This window comes from Agaricus bisporus (assembly GCF_000300575.1).
Source record: "Agaricus bisporus var. bisporus H97 unplaced genomic scaffold AGABI2scaffold_6, whole genome shotgun sequence".
Classification (NCBI taxonomy): domain Eukaryota; kingdom Fungi; phylum Basidiomycota; class Agaricomycetes; order Agaricales; family Agaricaceae; genus Agaricus; species Agaricus bisporus.
Window position 1 is genome coordinate 987,285 of NW_006267369.1, and position 18,589 is coordinate 1,005,873.

Sequence of the window (18,589 nt, forward strand, 5' to 3'; positions counted from 1 at the left end):
TATAAGCGCAATCCGGAGAGACAAAAGGAATGGACGCCGGAGAAGTCATTGTGCCGTAACAAGCAACTGCCTTATTGTATTCCAGATAGAAGCTACTCCTAAAATAGAACAAAACCAATCGAATCGACCGGTAACTGTGAACAGCGCCGCACAAAGAGCTAAAATCGAATAGAACAATGGGTAAAGTATTTTTGGGTAAGTAGGTTAATGCATAAGTCAAGGGTGATACGATGTCCAAGCGTGTATAATCAATTATGTAGTCAGAAAGTAAAACCCGAAAGTTGATTCAAGAACGCTCAGCGATTGTTTCTAGAGTCCGACTCCAAACCGCAACTCTCTCGTGCGCGTTGACCTGGGAACAACGTATTCCTTATTATACTCAAAACAGAACAAGTTGACTCGCACCTTGCGCGGGTCAAAGTTTAGGACTTGGAGTCCATCCAATGATGTGGCTCGGGACAGTGCAACATATGCTTGGCCTGTACCACGAGGCAAAAAAGGGTTGGTAACGGAAAAGAGACAAAACAATGCACGAACCTTTTTCGAAGATACGATTGAGATCTACTTTGACGCGTTCCAAAGTTTGGCCCTGGGACTTGTGAATGCTCATCGCCCACGCCAGAATAAGCGGAAACTAGACATAGATTTAATTAGTTGCTTAGGACTTGACGTTGTGAGAGCACCTGAATTCTGGAAGCTTGAACTTCTCCGGATTGTAGTTCAATTTTCCACGTTTCTGGTGACACCAACATGTTTCTTTTTTTGCCATTGGCCAAAGAGAACTCTACTTGCGGCCAGGGTTTGGTGGTATCAACGTTCGACTTTTTAGGTATTGCGCCGGTGATGCCTACTCCGTTGGCAATGTCGGAGCTACTTTCAGCAAGGTTCGTTGGATGCATGAACGCGATCACACGACCCATTGTGCCATTGACTAAAGTTTCATCGATGTTCTTGATGAGCATGACTTGAGCCTCAACGCGAAGGCGAAGCTCTTTCGGGGCCATAAAATTCGCAAGCATTTTATCTCTTGTCATCGGGTCTGAACCACCGCCATCCACAGCTGGATATGTGATTTCCTCGTTCAAGAGTCGCTGCATTCTTAGCGCATTCGATCTCTCAACGTCTTCACGACGAGGAAACCTAAGCGATTAGTTAGTTAACACCAAGGTGGCCGTGAGTGTTCTGAACAAGATGTACAGTTCGGTGGGGCCTAGTCCATCCTCGTACACGACATTTCTGGAAAGGCTTCTAAACTTGGCAATTGATTTTTGGCTGAGGCGCCCAAATCGCATCTCATTCAGCATGTTGACAAACTCTATACACAACAAACTGTCAGGCTTCACTTTCAAAATCACATATCACTTATGATACAGACCTTGATCTTTCTGTCGAAAAACTTTGGTGAGGTTGAAAGTTTTCTGAACGGCGGCGCTCCAATGTTCAGCTTCAAAAGCGAATTTGACTGGCGCTGCTCCATATTTGGTAACGGGAGGAAGTTGGAAGAAGTCTCCGGTGACAACGAGCTGTACACGAATCAGCCACGCATACAATTAGAATTTCCGTTCCAACTCACTTGAATACCACCAAAGGGCTCAGTCTGCTTCTTGATTATGCACCCAATCTCCGCGAGCTTGTCAAAAAGGTCACCGTCAAGCATAGAAACTACATAAATCATTCAAGTTCCATTATCTCAGACACGAACGAAATTGGACATGCCTTCATCAATGATGAGAACCTTCACCTTGGCCCACCGCATGGCGGCTTTCTTGTTCTTCCTGATTTTGGTCATTAATGATTTCACATCGCCATCACCAATACCAATGCCGGCAAATGAATGGATGGTAACACCACCGATGTTACAGGCAGCAATACCTGTCAAACCGTGATGAATACACACCATAGAAAAAAAGATAAGATAAACCAACCAGTAGATGCTGTTATAGCCACTGCTTCTGGGCTACGGGAATGTTTGACTCTCATAGCGTTGATGATTTCCCGTAAAAGAACTGATTTACCAGCACCTAATGCACGAAACGCAAAGTTAAATATCATGAAAATCTGGATTTTTAGAAAGAAATGCACCAGCACTTCCGGTATAGAAAACACTACAGCCATCCTTGACGAGCTTCAGTATATGCGTCTGCTCTTGACTTAGAAATATTGGGGCCACTTGGCTAGGTTTTGTTGAAGTCGAAGAAGCCGAGCTACTGGGAGTTGGTAGATTGCCGCTGCTCTTCTGCGTACCGTTCGTGGAGATCGACCGGTCCCTACCCTTAAACGCTGAATTTGATAGGCCGTCATCTCTCCAAGATGGTGGTAATTCTCTGCGTTTCTTGGCGGGTGCACCATCATCCGACTGGAGGATAGGTCGTTTACTCGCGGGTCGGTTAGGGTCTGCTATAGCTGACTTTGACAAAGGATTCGCGGCAGAAGATGAGGCAGGTGCATCCGCATTCATGGACGCAAGTGCCTGCTTTATAAGTAGCAGGCGCTTATTAGCAGTTGCCATTTTATCATCTTTCGATGGCTCTGGTTTCTTTGTTTGTTGTGTGGGCTCCCATTCTATAAGGTCAGCCGAGGAAGAGGCAGAGGAATCTGTCGCATTTGACCAGTCGCGTTGTAGCTTTCCAAGGCCGGATTGGGATCTCGACATTGATGAAGCTGTAAGAAGAGTGCGGCTCTGATTAAAGTTACTTGGCAACCTTCATTGAACCACGTGACACGCGTCGCGCTGCGGCGTCGGACTCGGTCCAGAACTCAGGCTGCACTCCTCTTCAACTTGACCAGTTCATTATTGGGGCAATTCGTCAACTTATTATTACTAATTAAGTACTGCATCCATGTAGAACGTATGAGAATATATGCAATTAAAATAAGCGCAAATTGAGAGGAGGGGTAATGTTAGATAGCAGAAATATGAGAATTGCTCCTACTTTATAGGTATGCTCTACCACTGCGGCGACCCATCTGAAAAAATGGTGAGCTCCGTACACTGTTCATTGTTAGCGGAAAGACTTGCCTCAATGACTTTCCATCCTCCTGTCAGCTCATGATCGAGCTCCTCCTCCACTCGAGTGATGGCAGCAACATATACGCACTGTTCTACCTTGTTATCAGCACCAATAGTGATTTCACCAGTCTTCGCGTTGCGGAACATTAAAACTTCCTGCGTCACAAAAGTGACGAGAAATATGGGAACGTTGTTGTCCAAAATTTTGGCGTCCGATATCTGATGAGTGTCATTAGCCAATATAGAAGAAGAAAAGCAGGTCGGACTCACATCGACTTGACGGATATCAAGTACTTTGCTATCGCTGACCAAACCCTGACGAAGATATTGTTCCATAGTAGCCCAGAGAACGTTATAGGTCTACAAATGGTGATTCATTATTCAAGTTGCAGAAATTCGGAAAAGTGCTCACGGCTTCACCACACCAGGCCTTGAGAGCTTCTTGGTCGGCGGTCAGATACGCATCTACCACTTCTGGAACAATATACTCTCTCAGTTCCCGCTCAAAGCCCTCGCGGGAAAATGTCGGGTCCAAAAGCTTCATTAGTCGTTGTACTTGGGCATTCTCATTCTCGTCGAACCACGAGCCGATTGTTTGCGTCACATTACGCATGGAACTTACGACGGGATTTTCTGACTCGTCGTAAACCTGGCGCATAGAAGCAAATGACCGGAAGACAGGATTTGTCTCTTTAAGTCGGTTCCAAGCTTCCTGTTTGGGTGAATCTTTGTGTAACACGACGGATTGACCTGCTCTATTACGAAAATGAGACGAAAGTAAGGCAGAGAAGAAACGAAAATGCTTGCTCTGGATCTTCCTTTACTCGGCCACGACCAATGCGCTCCTTGCCTGCTTTTGCCAGACGTTTCTGACGTCGTAGCCTACGGGCTTCTCTTTCTTCAAAACCGGCGTGCTTCGCACTACCTGAGTCGTCAAGTGCATCAACAAGTGTGTCCGACAGTGCCTTGTAAGCAGCTGTTTTCCGAATGGGCTCAGTCGTTTTGTCAATGGTCGTTGAGACAGCATTAGTCGCACGAGAAATCTACCGTCATAAAATGAGTTTTACGAAACAACGCGGGATGACAGTGCGACATACGGCGCGCATGACTTCACTTTCTTCCATAGTTTTGAGAGCTTCGGAAACAGCGTCGCCAACCTTGACACCGGTTTTCTTGAGTTCCTCTGCTGCTGCACGCAAACGAGGGTTTTCTTTGATACTAGAAGTTAACTATAACGAAAATTTAAGCAATGAACGTCGCAGATAATATGACGCAATACATACCCGAGCGCGCTCATACGCGGCGCGAGCTTTTTTCATGGCTTCCGAGTCCTGGAGCTTGTCAACATCACCCTGGAGTTGTTTGACATTTTCCTGCAGTTCCCTATTCTTTTTAAGCTCTTCTTTGAGCACCTCAACGAAAGTCTGAAATGGCGACTTGGGAATTTCGTTTTGTCGCCGGGATGACGAGTGGAAGCCTGCAGCATTGAAAGGATGTGCAGCTATCCGAAATGAAGGAGAAAATGCTGTCGGCCGTGGAGCACACCGACGAGTATGGAGAGCATTGCGGACGACGAGGGCTTGAAGATTTCTAGGAAGCATACTGGCGTTTGCAGACTTGCTCGATTTGTCCCGATCAACTCAAGATTTTGAGTCACGTGTTCGAGCGCCGGTGATGACTAAGACTTGTAACCGCTGGCTGTGGGCTTCTCGGCCCTGAGCTCAGAAGCGGTTTAATTATCCGATTTAGCAAGCACTGCCTAAGTTATCGAGTTACACATTATCCGAAGTGAAAAATAGAATAGAATCAGAAACCCAAGATAACGCAAGCGCACCCCAGGCATGCCCATAACGCTAACTATCTAAGAGTGAGAGGGGGTGATATAGATTATGAGGCGTAGTAAAGATACTAATGTCGATCGGCATCCGATTTGGATGCCTTCTCGTTTTCATGGAAGGCGGCCCATGCCTCCTCAGTTGCGACAGCAATTCGCTCCTTTAGGCTGCCGAGGCTATCAAGGGCTGGACGCACGTCCAGTGAGAATGCAGGGGAACCATCCGGCTCAGGAGGGGCGGAATAGTAATCAATCACATAGCGAACTTCTTCACCCGTCTTTGGTCGACGAACAACCCAGTCATGTCGGTCAAACGGTGGTTCATCTCTAAAAATATAATAACAAGCCTGCATTACAGAGATGCTTGGGAAACAAAGAAGCTAGAGCTTACCCAAAGCGAGAGGGAAGGAGCCAACCGGCTAACATAAACAGACGCGCTTTCGGTGACAACTCACCAGGACGTCCTCTGAGCCTCGTCAATTGAATATCGTCATCACTACGCAGCGAAGGAAATGAGCTCATAGACCGTGAATGAACTGAGAAAAACGACTTGCCTGTATTGTCGCTTCTCCCATTTTAACACCTCCTGCCAGGCTTGCTCATTCAAGAAATTATGGATCTCGACCATCACTTCGATGTGTTCCTCCGGTGTCTCCCATCCCTTCCGCACAAGTGCATTGTAAAATTGCTGTGGAGAAGGGTATTGCCATTTCTCACTTCCATCCCTTGGTATTGACGACTCGGATCGTTCCGTTGGCAATTCCATTGACTGACCATGTCGCGGCGCATTTGCAAGGCTCGGCATTTGGTTTAATGGATTTAATTCTCCACGCTCTACTGGACATTGACCCGATTTCTGTGATGGAATTGTGTCGTGTTGAACAGGACACTGTGAAGCTTTCGGCTGGGTAGCTTGAGCTTGCGATTGTGCGTGGTCAACAGGACATTTGGCGGATGTAGATGTTAACGCGTCCTCACGATGCAAAGACAGCGAGGGCGATGAAGAGGTTTTTTCATGCGTTGGGAGAGAGGTTGTCTGTCCCATAGGTTCGGGAGGTCAAGAACTTTTTGCAACAGGAACGCCAGTCGGAGTCCGGTTCGGATGTGGCGCGGTAAACATCACGTGACCGGCGGACCGGTCAACCCAAGCGTAACCCCGACAACGATCGGGTCATTAAATCAAAGCTCATCCAAGTAATGATAATAATCGGAAAACTTGTATCCCATTTACTTTACTCTGAAATTGCCACATATATCTCCCTCCTGTAAGTCTATTGGTTAACACCTGTCAATACGCAACGCTCTGAACCGACTGAATCATAATATATTTTACATTACCGACTCCGTGTCCGTAACAGAGGCTCAGTACCAAATCTTTTTTCCATGCTTGTTGGCTGTGCACAAATACATGTCAAAAGCCCTGGTGCTATTCACGAAATTTGTTAGTACATGACAATAGAAGAATAAGCGTTCAGGTTCGCACCAGGCCAAGCTATCACTCATGGCATTCACCATTACATCTCGATTTCATACAAGTATCTTAAAAAACATTCATATAGATTTTTCTGTCTGACGCACTAAGTTGTCGCGCCTTCCTGATACCGAAGCGCAGTCGGATGTAAGGAACGTGTTCTTCTTCTTTCTTGCAACTAATACCACTGGCATTAGTAAAATCTGAGCGGACATTCTGCAAGCGAGTCGGAGGAGTGCACGTGCAGTATGAACAAAAGGGGATACTAGTTGATGCGGCGGGGCTGACCCACGGGGGTGCGGAGGGTTTGAATAAGGGATGACAACCTATGACAACCTGGAGCGAAATGGGGAACCACGCAACGATCAGGAAAAACATATGCACGGAGAAGAAGCGGGGGAGAAACGTCAATTTGTAACCCAAAAAAGATATTCTCACCGCCAAGCGGGATCCTCACATCTTGTGTTTGAACTTTGTAGGGGCCACACCAATTGGTTTGCGGCCTCTCCGGTTTCGCCTCTAAGATAAATTACGTGGGGCGCCCAAATTGCTATTATGGGGCGGCTGGAGGACATTGACGAAAAAATGGGAACTGAGCGCATCAGGATTCGTTGGGTCTAGAAGCTTGTCGGGCGGATCGAGGCAGTCTGGTACCGTCAGTTACAATCATAAGGGTAAGGTGGCACACGAAGCTTACAATGGAGTTCTGGTGGGTTAATAGCAAGAGCCCATGTGGTACCTTGCGTCAAGGATTGGTCAAGCGAGTAGCCAACTAAATTTACCATCTGATTGAATATGTAATCGCGAGATCGGCCATCGTGAATCGGATCTCAGATCCGAGTGTGGTGGTTCGCTTTGAACTGGTTTCGACTTCTTCCTTGATTATAAAATGCCCGCCCTTCTCCTCGAGCCAACTCACCTGGTTTCCCCTACTTTCCCTTCCCCACCCCCTCAGATTTTGAGAATACGAAAATGCCCGGAGGTCCAGTAGCTACCGGCGGTGGCTTAGGCGGCAATGCTCCCAAAGTCTGTTTCCTTTCTTCTACCTTTCAGTGACTCCACTGACATGTGTCCTCAGAACAAGTGGGCAGGTATCGCCATGACAGGTAAGCATCCTAATAGCAGGAACGTTAGTTTCGGATGGCTCATGCCCACCAACTAGCATTCAGCGCATTTGGTGGTATCCTATTTGGCTACGACACTGGGGTCATAAACGGTGTCAAAGTAATGGTACCATGGTTAGAGAGGTTCGGAGACACCGTAAATGCGGAGGGACAAGCTGCCCTCTCCTCTTCCCGCGAGTCCTTAGTGGTATCAATTTTATCTGCCGGTACCTTTTTCGGAGCTCTTCTAGGCGCTCCCGCTGCTGATTATCTCGGCCGGAAATGGGTATGTGCTCGCTTTTGTCTGCTCTTTTTGAAGATTCTGAGATTAACCCAAGGGCATTATCTTCGCTTGTCTTGTTTTCTGCTTTGGAGTCGCTTTGCAAGTTGGATCCAACTCAGTTGGTATTTCCCTCTTTGTGAGTTACCTTTGCTGTTTATTTCAATTTCATCTGATTCATATTTCTCCTAGGTTGTTGGTCGTGTGTTCGCTGGCCTCGGTGTTGGTTTGGTCTCTTGTCTGGTCCCCATGTATCAGTCGGAATGGTCAGGACATCTTCTATGGTTTTTTTTTCGCTGAACTGATATATGAAAAACAGCTCACCTAAATGGATCCGGGGTGCAATTGTATCTGGGTATCAATGGGCCATTACGATTGGTCTACTCCTTGCTGCAGTGATCGATGATGCTACGAAGAACAGACCTGGCCCTTCCTCGTGGCAAATACCCACAGCAGTCCAATTCATTTGGGCGTTCGTTTTAGCTGGCGGAATGCTCTTTTTGCCAGAGGTAATGAGTAATATTCGCAACCATATAATGCAGGAGCTCATTTCTTAACAGTCTCCACGATGGTTCATTATGCGTGGCCGCGATGCCGAGGCAGCCAAATCACTTGGTCGCCTTACTGGCTTTAGCAGCAGTGACCCTGAACTTCTGGCTGATCTCGATGAGATCAAAACCAACCTGGAAGCCGAAAAGGAGCTTAGTTCCAACTCCTATATGGATTGCTTTAGGTCCACCGACAACAAGATTTTATTCCGTACCCTCAGCGGTATCTTCCTTCAGGCTTGGCAACAACTTACCGGCAGTGAGTTTTTTTATGTTACTGCTTATGACATCATGGAAACTCAGCGATCCGTTTTTGCAGTTAATTTCATCTTTTACTATGGGACTACCTTTTTCCAAAATTCTGGAATCAGCAACAGTTTCCTCATCACTATCGCAACGAGTATTGTCAACGTATTTATGACCTTGCCGGGTATGTGGGGTGTTGAGCGATTCGGTCGTCGGCGTCTGCTCCTCGTCGGTGCCGCTGGCATGTCTCTGTGTGAATTCATTGTCGCCATTGTCGGAGTCACCGTCTCTGTCGATAACCTTGCCGGTCAGCGAGTCCTTATTGCCTTCGTTTGTATCTATATCGTGAGTGATAATCTTTGACCACACGAAGCCAGTACTAATATGGTTTGTGTGCTAGGCCTTCTTCGCATCCACCTGGGGTCCCATTGCTTGGGTCATCACTGGTGAAATATTCCCCTTGCAGGTTCGTGCAAAGGGCATGTCACTTTCCACCGCTAGCAACTGGCTTTGGAACTTTGGCATTGGTTACGCAAGTAAGAATCATACAATGCCAGTCACTAGTGAATGCACTTGCTAATTCCGACTGCTAGCTCCGTATTTGGTGAATAAAGCCCCCGGCTCCGCCGGTCTCGAAAGCAAAGTTTTCTTTGTCTGGGGTTCCACCTGCGCAGCCGCCTTTGTTTTCACCTGGTTCTGCATTCCCGAGGTTCGTAAATATAAGTTTTTCATCCGCGAGGAGTAAAATAACGAGGGTTGTCATTTTAGACGAAGGGACTTTCTCTCGAAGAAATCGACGACATGTACCGGGAGACCTACCCATGGAAGTCTGTGTCTTGGCGCGCGGCCAACATCAACCGCAGGGGACACACCCGCAGAGATACTGGAGACAAGGACAGCTCTCACGATGGAGTGGAGGAGAAGGAAAGAGTTTAATTCGATTCGGTGTTTCATTTGTTATCCCACACTCCTCCTACATATAAAATTTCATGCACTTCATATCGATCCCCCGCATTTGATGATACTCATGATTAATATTCTCTTCACTCGAATGTAATACGGACTCCTCCATGTGATGGCGTAGTTCTGATTCCCTTGTATAACATATCGCGTAGCTTGCAATGTGACTTCGCTTAGGAGATCATTGAATATTGAGTGTGAGACCATCGAGATTCATATCATTTACTATCCCACGGTTACAATCTTTGCGCGCTCCCTCCGCGATACTTATAAGAACGGAAGCCCCATAGTGAAAACGCCAGTAAAATATCGAAAACAGAAATTTTGGTCATGCGGGTTTTGACGTGGCCCCTGAGGCGTATAATGGGGAGTCAGGAACTATCGGACTCTTTACTTCTTCAGGTTGACATCGAAGCACATGGTACTTGAGGATAATAGACATATACATCAGTAAACCATAGATTCGAACTGGTTCAAATGACATGCATAATGTATTCTTTCAGTCAAATTTTGAAACCGAGAGAACGGTGTAACGTACATGTGCGTGCGTATGCGGCGATTATTTCAAGATCATGATGGTTCGAGCGTTGAGGCCTCACGTTTCGACGTTTCGGGGGAAGCGGAAAGGTCAAAGTTGTCTCAAACTCTGTCAGAACGAAATGTCAGAAATTAAGTTTCCATACGGCCGTGAAGGAAAAATTTTCTCACACTTTGGAGCAAAGCGTCAAAGCGTCAACCTCTCAAACCGCGTCAGACCGCGTCCTTTTTTTCCCCTATAAGAACACCACGCCACTTTCCTTCTCCTTCAAGACATAAAAAAATGAATTGGCGCGTATGAGAATAACATTGTAATGTAATTTTTGGACCGGAGTTGTCGGGGGTATATCCACATGACTTAATACCGTTGTAACAGGACTCGTCACTTGATATCTGAATCTGTCACTTACCCTTCAACGTTCATACCCTCGAAATTTTTCTTTTTACGGATTCTGAGCTACGATGTGATATCCCCCAAACCTAACCCTGCTAAACTGTCAAGTATCCCACTGTCCAACAACCCACGAGTCTGATGAACCATTTATGTTGCATCACCGCTTCGGGAACCCCACAACCCCGGCAAAAATCCAAATGTCAAATCTTGGGGAAAATGCTGGGCATTTCCAAATCAATGATCGATCGATCGATTCTATTTTTATCAACTTATCTTTCTTACATCTTCCCAGACAGACACAGGATATAGAAGTTCAGTCAGAAGGGGCTGTTGAACGAACCTTCTGCTGTTTCAAACAGCCATGAGATCAAAAATAGTTTATCATTGGAAACCTCTCATGCTCAAAAGTCCCGGTACTGATATTAGATTAGAAACGACGGCGTAATTTTTAACTTTTGAGAGTAATTTATTACAAACCCCGACCAATTAAAAAAGTGAATTTGAAATACCCCATTGCTATTTATTGCGTTTCGGATCCAAAAACCAATCATCATGTGCAAGTGGAAGAGACATGCATAAACATGAAATTTTTTAAAGTTTTCTATCCATCCCAAAAGTTTTGTATTACTGAACCAGTTCAATCACCGGTTCAATTCTCTTCACCATTTACTCCCTGCACCTCCCGATACCTTTTAAGCGCATACGGTCAGGTACGCCTCCCCCGGAACATTTCTTCCACCGCTCGCAGCTGATGGCAAGGGTCAATTTACAGTACATGTGATTATGGACCATTTGATCATCATGATCAGTTCCGCAGACGACCGGTCACTCCACAAAGGAAATGCAACATTCAAATCGAAATTTGAGTGTAACACCGTAATAAATACAAACATACATATCTTCATAAGATACAAAAACAGCCTTTGTACTTCCAACTTCTCCCATCTCTTCGCGTCAATTTCTTCACGCAAGAATATTCTCCAAAATGACTTTGACTCCCCATGCACCTGGATCAGGGACTTGCTCCTGCTTGAGTTTATCACCTTCAACGTACGCGCTCCGCCCAGCTTTGGCTTCCAGATCCTTTGTCGCCTCTGCAGCCTTGTCCGCTGCACGAACCGCATCAGCCAGACGTTCACCACCGCTAGCAGAAATCGCAGTAATGAAAGCTTCCAAAGGATCAACAAGAGTACGAGAAGGTGGGCGAGCTCGAGTGTAGGTGTAAAGATTGTCCAAAGCCGTCTTCAATGCTTGAGCCCAAACACGCGCATCAACGACGTCACTTGACGTAGTTTGCAAGCCTTGAGAAAGCCCGGAGAAGAATATGCTGTTCGGGAATCGTCATGAATTGTGAGATGAATCAGATCATGGGACATACGAGTAAAGAGCACCACTAGTACCACCCATGATTTCTTCTGACACTTGAGATATTGTCATGACCGATCCTGCTACATCGTTGCCATTGATGGCGTTTTCGTCGATCTTCTTGAGTATAGCTATACAACCTCGTTACTGCTGAACGAGAAAATCAATGGCCAAAAGCATACCTTCCGCACCCGCCTGGACGATGATGGGTCAGATTAAGAATTATATAGTTGCATTTTTTTTCATACCTTGAGAGTGAGTCCACAGTCACCGTCCCCGGCAATCAAATCCATTCGAGTGATATCCGGTTCAGCCTTGATTAGCGCGTTGGCTGCCTGTCGGATTTTCTTTACGAAAGCATCAGGATCAACAGCCTTTAGGATTCTTGGTTTACTTTGCTGCGCTGTCGCGGTACTCTGAATGATCTGAGAAGCTTTGGCAGCAGGAGGTTGCGCGGAGGACCATTTCCAACCAGGAACATCAGGCTTATCGTCTAAAAGAGACAAGATGTGCTGAGCAGAAGGGGCTGAAGCATCGCCTTCGCGTGGTAACAAAAGAAGTGTAATAGAAAATCCCGGCATGTTCAAGCTGCTCTGTGAGTTTATTAGTAGAAGCGACATTGATTAGTAAATTCCTCACCATAAAGCTGCCAGACAACACGCGCAACGCCTTGAGGCCACGAACATCGAGAGCATCTCTGGTTTGTCCAACGATGGCTCCGAGTTCGAGCTCGCTCAGGCCACCGAGATTGTTCACTAGTAACACAACCTCGTCTTGTCCTTTGAATGGTATAAAGGAACGGTCCGGGTCAGAAGTCGATATCGTCATGTCAATCAACCTTAGAATCAGTTGCGACAACGGTGGGATGGGCGAGACGGTTTGATGACCGCTTTCGTTGTGTATGCCCATGCCAATTTCAATTTCAGACTGTCCCAGATTTGTTTCGAGAGGAGCAGTTCCAGGAACCTGGTATGGGCCAGCAGATGTAAGGTAGAAGATCAAACAAGAAGCAAACGAAACGGTCCTACATGGACATGACCAAGACTGGTACCAACGGTGGCGATGTTCTGAGATGTCCATTCTGCAATTTTATAAACTTCATCGAGCGAGCCGCCACGGTGAGCCAAGGCTCCAGCAATTTTGTATACCAAGACGGTTCCGGCGAGCCCTCTGTATATAATTGTGGGCTGGGGAGAGCGAAGCAAGTTGAGTGCACATGTACCTACGACCGACGATCTTGCCCTGAGTCCTACCAACGGCAACATCGTCACCGACAATGACAAATTTGACACGGTTTGCCTTCTCCGAGTGCATAGCCGCATATTGTTCTTTGGCCAAACCGAAATTAAGAACATCACCCGTATAGTTCCTATGAATGTTAGGCAAAGGCGAATTGTCAGACTATAGTGGCAGCTTACTTGACTATGATGACGGTTCTATCACCAAGTGAGTTACTTTGCACTGGCTACGGATACATTACGTACCCTTTCTCATTGTCAATCAAGTCTATGCCGCGACGGACTTGACCTGCGCTGGGAGAGGCAAAAACATTACCACAAACAGCACCTTAATGTACAGTACGACTGAGGGATAGATCGCTTTTGCGGACACAAGGTAACGCACTCGTCAGCATGCCTTCGCCTAGATAGGAGTAGTCATGATTAGATGGTGATTTGTCGATGAAGATGAACGAGTTGTGTACCTACGAAGCCGGCATGAGCGGGCTCGTGACCGGAGCCTCCGCCACACATCAGGGCGACCTTTGAACGATCTTGTTTGGCGACAAATACGGCTAGAGGAGGAACGATTTGATATCGATGAAAGATGTGGAGGGTGTTCTCACGCACTCTTGTTCTCAACATCGAGGGCGAGCTGTGGATTGAGGGCACAGAGACCTTTGAGCGAGTCGACGACCAGAGATTCCGAGGTGTTCAGAAAATGCTTGCCTAGAGGGCGGGTCAAGCAAGAGAAACAGGAGAGAGGATGTGCGTACTTTGGATGGACATGGTGGTCTGGCGAGAGAGAATCGCTTGCCTCAGTGGGCATGGTCATGTGTGCTCGAGAGAAACCATTAGATGGCCGTGACGGTGACTGTGACACAAAAGTAGACGCGTTGATTGTCTTGCGCCACATTCACTGCTCATGGATTCACTACCCTCCCCCGCCAGCTCCCCCTCGCCGACCACAGAGTCTACCAAACAGCCCAGCAGAAAACGTCAGCGCAGTCAGTCCATGCACTCGGACAAGTCCTCTGCATCTGTAAAGCGGGCCGTCTCAGAAGCCCCCATCCAAGATGCCACCAACAATTCGACACAAGCAGATCAACTCTCCACCCTCTCTCTCGCAGATCAGGACAAGGATATCGACGCATACATGGCATCCCAGGGCGAATCCTCTTCCTCCACTCTCACTCTTCCCGCCGGCCACTTGGCCTCCACTCCCAACATGACTCTCGCCGAAAAGTTGGCCCTCGTAGAGGATGGTAAAAAGAAACAGATGGAAATCGGCGAAAACTGGTTCCTTGTCGCACACTCTTGGTGGAAGCGCTGGAGGAAGGCTTGCACCGGCGAGGAGGACAAGGAGGGTGCTGTCACCGAGCAGGATCTTGGTCCCGTCGATAACGCCCCCCTCCTTGACCCCGATGGAAACCTGAAGCAGGGCCTTATTGATGGCTTGGACGTCGAGTTCGTCCCTCACGATGTATGGCGCTGCCTCGCCATCTGGTTCGTCTCTTTCTTAGATCAGCTTTCTTATTCTTATCTCCCCAAGGTATGGCGAACCACTCCATTCCCTTCCCCGACGTGTAGTTCCCCGCGGCGCTGCCAAAGAACCTACTCTTGAGCTCCATCCCCCTCGTTTCAGAGTCCTTCCCCTAGCCAGACCCCGCTGCGCCTTACGGAGTGATCGTCCTCCGTGCAAGTGGATCTCTCTCTCATCCGGAGACACCATGGCCTTGTTGTGTACCACTCTAGCCGACGCAGTGAAGACGCCAGACCAAACAACTACTCCTTATCGTATATGGAGAGTTGATCCCAACGATGACGGCTGGGAGAATTATGGTTTTCCGGCCGATCGCGTGTGGCCCGCGAGAGGCAAAGTAATAGAAGAAAGTGCTAAAACCTTGGAAGAGGATGGATTGGAATCGGAAGATGGGTTTGTGGTGGAATTCAAACAGACTGATGGCTGGATACTTAACGATCAGGGAATGCAACCACAACTGCCAACCGTTAATCTACCTATCTTCAATTCCAGCGATGGCTTCTTTAACAAGATGGGCAGCACGTCATCGTCTTCCAAGAGTCGCAGTATCAATAACTCGTCTTCCCTCACAACACCTCCGAAATCTTCATCATCTAGTACTTCCCTCAGCAATTCTCGCAATTCTCGGAGTTTGGTTCCTGGAACGCTCGGTCTGTCAAACATGGGCAACACCTGCTTTATGAATTCAGCCCTACAATGTCTAGTCCATACCAAAGAACTATCTGACTATTTTTTGAGTGAGTTTGCCCTCTATTTTCCTCTGGCAGACATGTGTCTTTATCATATTTCAGGTGGGGTTTTTGAGGATGAACTCAATGCGGATAACCCCCTTGGAATGGGTGGCGCTATAGCAGAAGCGTTTGGTTCTCTCCTTCACCGGATATGGGCAGACAGCGGACCCTCAACTTCTTATTCGCCTCGTGAATTCAAGCAAGTTCTCCAGAAGTTCGCTCCACAATTTAGTGGATATCAACAACACGACTCACAGGAACTCGTCGCATTCTTGTTAGATGGTTTACATGAAGACTTGAATCGTATCTTAAAAAAGCCCTACGTAGAGAAACCCGATTGGGAAGGGGGAGGTAACTTGGAGTTGGTTCAGTTGGCCAAGAAGTCTTGGGACGGTTATCTGTTGCGCAATGACAGTGTGATCGTTGATCTCTTCCAAGGTCAGTATCAGAGCACCCTTGTTTGTCCCGAGTGTGGAAAGGTACCTCGACTCTTATCACCGAATCGCTTCCTGCTTATCGACGACTCATTAGGTTTCGATCACGTTTGATCCCTTCATGTACTTGACACTCCCGATCCCGGCTGAGAAAAAATGGTCACATACCATCTATTACATTCCTTTCGACCCTGCACAATCCCACCTAAAGGCTCGTCGCATCCTCTATTTCAATGACTTTTGTTTTTAAAACAATAAAACAAAAACAGATTCCTATTGAAATTAATCGCGATGCATCATTCAAGGACGTTAGAAACCTTCTGGGCCGCTGGTTGAACGTTGAAGGTGACAACGTAAGTTCGTCGATTGTTTATATATCAATCCAACTGGTTAACTTGTCTCACCTGTAGTTGTTGACTCTGGAAATCTTCAACCATAGGTTCTATAAAAACTTGGATGACAGCGTTATGGTCGGTGACATGACCGAGAACGATGTTATCGTCTGCTATGGACTTCCCTGCAATGCTCAACAATCAAGAACGTTCAAGAGACAGCCTGAGGATCCTCTCATTCTTCCTGTATTTCTCTGTGACGCGAAAGGCGCGGGTCAATGGGCCTATTCCTCCCGTGTTTCCCTCTTTGGTTATCCGACAGTTGTGGCGGTTAGTCCGGACGAGGCAACAGACGTTAACGCATTATATACTGTGGTTATGGAGCGCCTCGTCAGATACACCAGCCATTACCGTGACCTTTTCAATTGGGAATTTGTGGACGGCTCTGGAACCCCTGAAATCCAGGCCAAGCTCAGTTCTGAAGATGTGCTTGATGTCATCACAGAAATTGGGGAGAATGGAGATGTTGTGAGAGTGGAAATAGAAGAGGGAGACATTGTTGAAGAGAAGGCTATGGTTTTGGATGAAGAAGACAAGGAGCCATCGACTGAAACCTCTGAACCTAGATATGTTGGCCCCAAACAAGATGTCTTTAGTCTTCGACTTCAAACTGGTCACCGGGAATTTGGCACATCCAGTTATGGAGCGAATACCACGCATAAATGGGAACCTTGGGAACGGAGAGAGGAATTGCTTGAGACTCGTGGAAGTTTGCTTCGAGATGGCGATGCTCTCTTTTGCGAGTTTGACGAGAACAAGAAAGCGTATTATTTTGGAGATCAATTTAACAGATTTGAACATGCGAGATGGGAAGACTTTGAAGAATTCATTCATCCGGAGTATGAGGCTTCGGTACAAGCTGCTAAGGAGAAGAAGAACAAGGGTTTATCGTTGCAAGATTGTTTAGATGAATTCACGAAAGAGGAGGAACTGGGGGAGGATGATTTATGGTATTGCCCTCAGTGTAAAAAACATCAGCAGGCCACGAAGAGGTTTGACTTGTGGAAGGCGCCGGATGTGCTTGTGGTTCATTTGAAGCGGTTCAGTAACAGCCGGACGCTTCGCGACAAAATCGACGCATTCATTGATTTTCCAATTCAAGATTTGAATCTGGAGGATATGGTTCGGGAAAGGAGGGTAGCGAAGGCGCTGCAGGCGGAGGGTGTTAATATTGAAGAGTTGAACCTTACGAATCTAGACGAGCCGCTGATTTATGACTTATTTGGTGTGGATGAGCATATGGGTGGACTTGGGGGAGGTCATTATCGGGCATACGTTTTGAACCACGCTAACGAGGAGTGGTATCATTTTGATGATTCTTTCGTTAGACCTGCGAAAGCTGAAGATGCAGTTGTAAGTTATGATTCTCATTCATGTCAATGTTTATTCAAGGTTTATTGATTGGCTGGGCGACAGAATGCTGATGCATATCTTCTATTCTACCGGCGCCGGACGACTAAGCCTCTGGGAGGCAGACTTCAGGAACGTATATCGGAACATAAGGCAAAAGCGGAGGAACATAGAAATAGCGTGGAGACATCACCGCCTCCTGTTGAGGAAACAGCTAGTCCCTCCAAGCTTTCTGTCGACAACGGATTACCCACCCCACCCGAAGACAGCAAGTTTACTTATAAAAGCCCTCCACCTGGTGATCTCTCTGATCGTTTAGATGACTCAAACGGTTCATGGGCAATGCAATCTGGGCCATCGATATCTCCTTTAACAGTCTCGGAGGATCCTCCTGATTTTGAAGAGTCTCTATCGGACCCGTTGTATATGGAATCACTGAATGATCCTATGCTGAATGATTCTATGGATGAGGTATTTGCTAACCTCAATGCAAAGCGGGATAGGATTTCCCCGATATCGGATTTGGATCCGGAGTTTATGCGCGAGGATGAGCAAGTGAATTGGGATAGGTCGATTTATAGTAATCTTAGGTCGACTGCGGGACCGAGGGTGTCGCCGAGTGGATCTGAGAATTGGGCGGATAATGAGAGTAATTTGGCGTCGCCGTCGTATTCGAATGTGTCGTCGATTAATACGAACGAGGCTAGTCAGAAGAGTTATGCTACTGCGACGGAGGGGGCGGAGGGCGGATAGAAAAGGTTACTTGGGGTGGAATTTTGTAAGTATGAAGGAGTCGCATGCATAGGTTGTTGTTGTTGACGGTTGAAATGCTTTGATATTGGTTTCTTGTTATATGGGTGTGTTTAGCATAGGTTTCTGCCGGTAATTTTATTGTCTGTGAGGATGTGATGATGAATGAAAGCTAAGAGAATGCCTATATTGGAGGAAATAAGGAGAAATGATGACAGCGCCTGAAACTAGCTCCCGTCCATCGCGCTCAGTGTCCTTCTTGTTTAGCTTGTTTCCGTATTCTATCCACCCAGTGGGCTGCATTTTGAGAAGTGACAGATGTGGCTCGATGAGGGAGCAGTATTGCATACACAGATCCTTTGAAGACATTTGTAGATCATTGATCCAGTGAAGCGAGAGAACGAGAGACTGATGCAAAGTGGTC

General features: G+C 47.0%; 6 protein-coding genes across 6 annotated transcripts; 2 read left to right on the forward strand and 4 right to left on the reverse strand.

The window, feature by feature from the left end:
• Positions 1–188: 188 nt before the first annotated feature.
• Positions 189–1,106, reverse strand: AGABI2DRAFT_136752 (hypothetical protein; the record flags this gene model as incomplete). Its single annotated transcript, XM_006461784.1, has 4 exons — positions 684–1,106; positions 538–634; positions 406–479; positions 189–352 (listed from the first exon to the last, which is right to left on the reverse strand). A coding segment is annotated over exon 1 (377 nt), but the record flags the coding sequence as incomplete, so codon positions are not given.
• A 1,690-nt stretch (positions 1,107–2,796) lies between these two features.
• On the reverse strand, positions 2,797–4,611 carry AGABI2DRAFT_185943 (hypothetical protein; the record flags this gene model as incomplete). The annotated part of the gene is made up of 7 exons (XM_006461785.1): positions 2,797–2,967; positions 3,020–3,229; positions 3,281–3,370; positions 3,423–3,765; positions 3,818–4,053; positions 4,108–4,239; positions 4,294–4,611. The coding sequence occupies 7 exons, from the start codon at positions 4,609–4,611 to the stop codon at positions 2,935–2,937; spliced, it is 1,362 nt and encodes a 453-aa protein (XP_006461848.1). The 3' UTR covers positions 2,797–2,934.
• An 86-nt stretch (positions 4,612–4,697) lies between these two features.
• AGABI2DRAFT_193225 (hypothetical protein) lies at positions 4,698–5,904 on the reverse strand. The gene is made up of 3 exons (XM_006461786.1): positions 5,399–5,904; positions 5,236–5,340; positions 4,698–5,171 (listed from the first exon to the last, which is right to left on the reverse strand). Exons 1-3 carry the CDS (start codon positions 5,887–5,889, stop codon positions 4,919–4,921), a joined length of 849 nt encoding a protein of 282 aa, XP_006461849.1. The 5' UTR covers positions 5,890–5,904; the 3' UTR covers positions 4,698–4,918.
• A 1,321-nt stretch (positions 5,905–7,225) lies between these two features.
• Positions 7,226–9,637, forward strand: AGABI2DRAFT_193226 (hypothetical protein). The gene is made up of 11 exons (XM_006461787.1): positions 7,226–7,341; positions 7,394–7,421; positions 7,478–7,704; positions 7,757–7,837; positions 7,891–7,964; positions 8,018–8,207; positions 8,259–8,505; positions 8,566–8,837; positions 8,893–9,028; positions 9,086–9,201; positions 9,261–9,637. The coding sequence occupies exons 1-11, from the start codon at positions 7,288–7,290 to the stop codon at positions 9,426–9,428; spliced, it is 1,593 nt and encodes a 530-aa protein (XP_006461850.1). The 5' UTR covers positions 7,226–7,287; the 3' UTR covers positions 9,429–9,637.
• Positions 9,638–11,201: 1,564 nt separating this feature from the next.
• AGABI2DRAFT_222826 (hypothetical protein) lies at positions 11,202–13,787 on the reverse strand. The gene is made up of 12 exons (XM_006461788.1): positions 13,742–13,787; positions 13,596–13,694; positions 13,451–13,540; positions 13,372–13,389; positions 13,218–13,314; positions 12,971–13,117; positions 12,777–12,918; positions 12,388–12,714; positions 11,997–12,341; positions 11,931–11,943; positions 11,762–11,879; positions 11,202–11,710 (listed from the first exon to the last, which is right to left on the reverse strand). Exons 1-12 carry the CDS (start codon positions 13,752–13,754, stop codon positions 11,347–11,349), a joined length of 1,773 nt encoding a protein of 590 aa, XP_006461851.1. The 5' UTR covers positions 13,755–13,787; the 3' UTR covers positions 11,202–11,346.
• A 103-nt stretch (positions 13,788–13,890) lies between these two features.
• On the forward strand, positions 13,891–18,574 carry AGABI2DRAFT_178845 (hypothetical protein; the record flags this gene model as incomplete). Its single annotated transcript, XM_006461789.1, has 6 exons — positions 13,891–14,471; positions 14,518–15,245; positions 15,300–15,718; positions 15,943–16,026; positions 16,084–17,418; positions 17,482–18,574. 6 exons carry the CDS (start codon positions 13,891–13,893, stop codon positions 18,166–18,168), a joined length of 3,834 nt encoding a protein of 1,277 aa, XP_006461852.1. The 3' UTR covers positions 18,169–18,574.
• Between the last annotated feature and the right edge of the window lie 15 nt (positions 18,575–18,589).